The sequence below is a fragment of the Triticum dicoccoides genome, chromosome 7B, assembly GCF_002162155.2.
Source record: "Triticum dicoccoides isolate Atlit2015 ecotype Zavitan chromosome 7B, WEW_v2.0, whole genome shotgun sequence".
Taxonomy (NCBI): Eukaryota; Viridiplantae; Streptophyta; class Magnoliopsida; order Poales; family Poaceae; genus Triticum; species Triticum dicoccoides.
Window position 1 is genome coordinate 561172023 of NC_041393.1, and position 5739 is coordinate 561177761.

A 5739-nucleotide genomic window follows, 5' to 3' on the forward strand; every position below is an offset into this window, starting at 1 on the left:
AGAGTTTTTGGATTGCAAGATAATTAGTTATTTCCTGGATCAAGATAGTAAGTTAGTGCGACTTTATGCAAGCCTATTAGAAGTGTGCTTTGGCCGATTTCATCAAAGTCTGCAATGGTCAGTTGCACACTCTATTTGCACACATTCGCTTGTTTTAATACGATTTTGATCTTATAATGTGTACCTTAATTGACTTGGAATACCATTTTTCACCGGGGCTATAAAAGATTGTTTTATATAAATACTAGTAAGATGCCCGTGCTACGCTACGGAACCACAAAAACGCGTAAATGCAATGCTAAGGGGCTAGCGACACATTGATCAAACTGATGTCATATATTTGATAGGTACACATGGAGAACAATCGAACATACGGCTTTAAGATAAATCCCTTATTCTACACCAAACTTTTTCTTCTCGATCTTAACCTTGCAAGAAGACTTGTTGCTCTCTCTACTCTTTCCCACTATCCATTACGTCCTATATTGAGGGGCGGAGAGCATGTGGCAAAAGCAAATACAGCCACACATCTGGCAATTGCGAATTTGAGATGACACCTCTTAACTTCAAATCAGTCTTTGTCTTTGTTCCTCTTCACTTAGCATTTGCTTCACCTACACATTTTCTGCTAGAAACGTTGACACATTAAGCATGTCACTTTGGCATAACCTTGATATCAATAACGAAAGAACGACAATGTCATAATTTCATTATCCATCCCCAATCTGTGGAATGGAGGTATGACGACAAGTCATTTCATCCTTTGGCTTCAATCAAATGGGCTCAACATGCTAGAGCATCTATCTTCTTTTAGTTGTTTCTCAAAACATCTGCAACAACAATATTAGCTCTTGAGTTCTTTCTTCATCTAACTTCTCACCTAAAAGAAAGATATCAGATAATCAGTATTGCATGCATAACGGTCTGTAGTATATTTAGTCAAAGGATAAAAACAATGAGCATGTAGTATTTAGGCAAAGGATTTTTTTTGACAAAAGTGTTAAACTGCAATATTTGTTTCACAAGTGGCCACAAGGACACATATTCCTTAAATTAGAAGGCAACTACTCACTACCACAATGTGCTAAACATACTAAATTACAAATTTTCTTCTAGTGGTTGTTGTCTCACAACACTTAAATATTATTCAACATAAACAAATTGATACCATTTTTCGAGGGGAAACTAAAACTGCCAAGAGATCATAATGCAGTAAAATCCGAGTTTTGAGATAACACATCATCAAGGAGATGGAAGGCACATGTTGAAGTCATGAAAAATCTACCTACAAGTAACACTGCGCTTATTTATCAAATATCAGAAGGATATTCCTAACGCTACAGTTTTCATCAATTAGCACTTCCAATTTGATCTCACACAACTACACTGGCATGTATATGTAATTATGGATGTATATGTTTTTTGTTTTTTTTTTTCGAAAAGGGGGGCTTCCCCGGCCTCTGCATCAGCATGATGCATACGGCCATCTTATTAAGCATAAAATAGTCCACAAAGTCTCCAAGTCTCAAGGTTGTCAACAAGAAAAGTAAGAAAAGGCTCACACAGAGCCCGAAGGCTAGATACACAAGCTAGCCAAAGCACTTATACATCACAGCCGTTTGGCTCCAAAATAGACAGGTAAACTAATTGCCTATCCTGTTACACGACCGCCATCCAAACCGGCTGAATATATCCCGAGCTACCATCTCCCATCGGATAGCAGCAGTAACCAAAAGCTCCCTGGCCTCCGTCGGAGTGAGTAGCGACCAGGAACGGATAAGAGCCGTTGCTCGGAAGATAACCTGCAAAACATGGATATTTGTTGATCTGTTAAAGACGAAGTCATTTCTGCAATTCCAAAGCGCCCACAAAAAAGCGCAAACCCCCAAGCGAATATGTTTTTTGTAAAAGTGATTATTTCAGATTATGTTCACCATAGCATCGTCCACGGGCGTCTCCTGATCCCCTCCTTGTGGCAGCAGCGACGGGCACCTCCGATCTGGCCTTCGTTCCAACGGTTGTCGCCATGCCCCAGCTGCAGCCAATGAGCGCGGCGGTGCCAAGCATCGAGCTGATCCCGGAGTAGCTGCGGGCTGTGCACCGACACTGTCTCCATCACCGTGCCACACTATTTTGGATATAACCGAGAAGGCACAACGTGTAAGTCAAATAAGTTGAAGTAAGTTGGTTGCAGTACAGAAGGGCGCACAAGATGCAGAGGCAAACAAGTTAGCATCTGCCTTGAGGCTTGAGGGAGTAGATGAAGCAGAGGCGAACAAGTAACCATGTAATTGACATTAGAGAAGAATAGTACAGCTGCAGCAAAAAAAAAAGCTATTGTTTCTGCCCAGACCGAAGCTAATGCTCATCGGTGTTAACTTATATCGTGTCATAACTTTATATCATTGGTTAGCTTTATCATTTCTAGAACTTGTGATCCTGACATATTTTTGTCATAACTTCATATTCTGGATTTTAAGTTTCATACGTCTGATATTCTAGATGGTCGAGTGCATCAATATTTTCACAAAGAAGATTCAGTCTTCTATTTTCATATGTGAAGGTTGTCAGCATAATTCCTTAGTCCAGTAATGAAAGTCTTCGTCTACATGTATTTACTTCGTAGCTCTGCAATGTTGCTGATAGCTCAAGCAAACAAGCACCATGGGTGTTAAGTATATCATTAGTTGACCATGGCTATCTGATTCTATGTGCGTGTTGCTACAGTTAGCAACTTTGGTTTAGACTGTCTTCTCTTTGAGAGCCTGGACCAGGAGGAATTTATGGCTTATTACACGTGTTCTAGGTTCAGCTACTTCGGTTTGGACTGTAATGTGTGGGAGCGAGCCCACTTTGAGTTCAGGAGGAAGCTTGGGGTTGTTAGATGGCGCTTCCACAATAGCAACATTTCTTATGATGAGCCTCATTTGAGACCTGAATTATACTCTGTTCGTCATGCAAATTCACAGTGATGATAGATATGAAAGGGACATTCAAATTAAGTTGTACAACATCAATGGCTATATATGTTCTATGAGCATCCTAACGACTCAATCAAATAAACTAAGTTGTACAAATGTACGACATCAACGTTGACCATATTGCAGTTTTTTTATGCACGCTATAATGTATTCATGGAGCATTTTATCCATGCCATAATATCTGCGCGCTGCGGAGCGTGCAATTCCACCTAGTAAAATCTAAAACCGTAGCTAACAAGGTACTTTGCACATCCATAAACAATCCGTTCTTAAACATTTCACAAATCACATGTTTAGGAGAGACCATAATTTCAACCATGAATGGCTCTGAGACACATCTGTACTCCATTCTTTGATCTGGTAGGAGAAACAAAGAACTTACGGACGGATGCAGTTACGTGAACAAGAAGTGGCTTGCGGTAGTTTGACACCGGCGCTGCCAGGAACGAGTAGCTCGCCCCCAGTAAAAATCCTCCCGCGTCTGCAATGCCTGTGCCGACTCATGGCGTTCCTTCTACTGGTGACCTCCATGGGCAGCACGGAAGAAAGACTGAAAGAGACTCGTGTTGGACGAAAGCAAATCAACTCGACAGCCACAAAGAGAAAACAAAATACTTACTACATCGAACATGCCTGCTGACCTGCAACATCGCAGCCGCCGCAACTATCCTCTCCATCTCACATGACTTGCACGCCCAGATCTGGAAGGAGAGAAGCTGGAAGAACTACGGGTACATGCCGTCGCGAGGGGGGGGGGGCGCCCAAGTCAACTCCGGCTGTCGCTGGGAAAGAGATGGTACGAGCCGACGGCGAGTAATTTGGGAGATTCACGAAGACTCTGTTTCCTTCACGAGAGAAGCTCTGTTGTGTATCGGATGTCCCTGCTCCAGAATTCTTTCTAAATGCAAGGTGTTTTTGTAAAAGTGCAAGTGGTACGGGGCAACTTCTCTTCATCTCAGCCATTGGTTACGTATCGAACAGTGCAGATGATGTGAAGGCAGGCCCACCATCACCACCAACTCGCTTTTTTATAGGAGTAGAGATATTAGAAATATGTTTATGCATTGAATGAGTGCCAAACACCAAGACCGCTCTAGAAGTTTCTTTTCTTGATGTGTAGTGTCTTCACCCACCCAGTGTCCAAATGAAAAAAGAGAACATCTCCATGGTACTCCACTCTAAATGATATTGCAATATTAGATTTTTTTTTGCGAGGTAATATTAGATTTTCATAATAGTACACTATCTAAGAACATCACTTTCTTAGCCTATTTAGAAACAACACTTCTATTAGTGAACACTGCAATGAGTAACCACACGTCCACACCAAAGTGGTTTTGCACATTGAATTCACACTGCCAAACTTCAGGACCTTTGTAGAACTTTCTTCTTCCTTGCCATGCAAATGTCTTTGTCCATGCAAGGGCCAAACTGAAAATAATAATATCTCCACTAGCAGTTTAATTTTCCTTATATAAAGACACACATGTTGGTCACTGCAAAACAACCAATCAACTGACCAACTACCACGAGCCAAGAGCCAACCCACACCACTCTCTGTCTGTACTCAGCGCGAGCTCACGGGCCCATGCCTCGCTCCGGCGCTCTCCCCCTCCTCGCCGCGCTGGTCCTCGCCTTGGCGGCCGCGGCGGCGGCGTCGGCCTCGAACGCCAAGGGCGCTCCGGCCGCCACCGACTTCATCCGCAAGTCGTGCCGCGAGACGCAGTACCCGTCGGTGTGCATGCAGAGCCTGTCGTCGTACGGCAAGCCGCCGCCGCGCAGCCCGCAGGAGCTGGCGCGCGCGGCGCTGTCCGTGAGCGCGGACCGCGCGCGGTCGGCGTCGGCGTACGTCGGGCGGATCTGCGGGCCGGGCCTCCGCAGCGGCAGCGGCGCGAAGGCAAAGAGCAGCCCCGCGCGCGACTGCCTGGAGAACATGGCGGACAGCGTGGGCCACCTGCGCGACGCGGCCAAGGAGCTGGACGGGAGCCTGGGCCGGGCCGGGTCGCCGGCGTTCAGGTGGCACCTGAGCAACGTGCAGACCTGGTGCAGCGCGGCGCTCACCGACGAGAACACCTGCCTCGACGGGCTCTCCCGCGGCGTGGACGCCGGCACGCGCGCCGCCATCCGGAGCAAGGTCGTGGAGGTCGCCCAGGTCACCAGCAACGCCCTGGCGCTCGTCAACAAGGTCGGGTCCGGGCACTAGCCTGGCCCGTCCCAGGCCCATCCTCACTCGGTTCGCCTTGCTGCGTACTAGTGCGCGCGTACGCATAACAGCTCGAATCCTGGTGCTCCATAAGACTATAATCTTGGGTCATGTACTCGTGTTCTGGTAATCTGGTTGTTACTTACTGCTGTATTCCAGTTTCAATGTGTTCTTGCTGTGCCTGTAAAATGTAGCTAAGACAATCAATTAAGAGTGTAATTAATGATAAGGTGGCGAAATTAAGCCAAAGTGTGTGTTCTCTTGCTAGCTATAGCTTTTGATTAACTGCGTGCGCTACGTTTGATAGAAATGCTAGTAAATAAAATTTTGTACTATAGCACTTGTTTCTTCGGATAACGACGCATTTGCATCTCGCTGACGCTGGATTCAGAGTCTTGGTTGCGGTTGCATGAATCAATATCTTGCCAGGATTGGGTAGACAGCTAGACACCCACGCACTGCCTGCCTGTGCCTTGCTGAGTGAATGGGATATCGATGTGCGCTGCCCCTACAGAGGCGCTGCGCTGGCCCTACGTGAACGTGCAGCGCCCATCG

General features: G+C 45.8%; 1 protein-coding gene across 1 annotated transcript; it reads left to right on the top strand.

Moving 5' to 3' along the window:
• Nucleotides 1-4477: 4477 nt before the first annotated feature.
• LOC119341857 (21 kDa protein-like) lies at nt 4478-5469 on the top strand. Its single transcript, XM_037613707.1, has one exon. It carries the CDS (start codon nt 4570-4572, stop codon nt 5182-5184), a length of 615 nt encoding a protein of 204 aa, XP_037469604.1. The 5' UTR covers nt 4478-4569; the 3' UTR covers nt 5185-5469.
• Nucleotides 5470-5739: the final 270 nt, after the last annotated feature.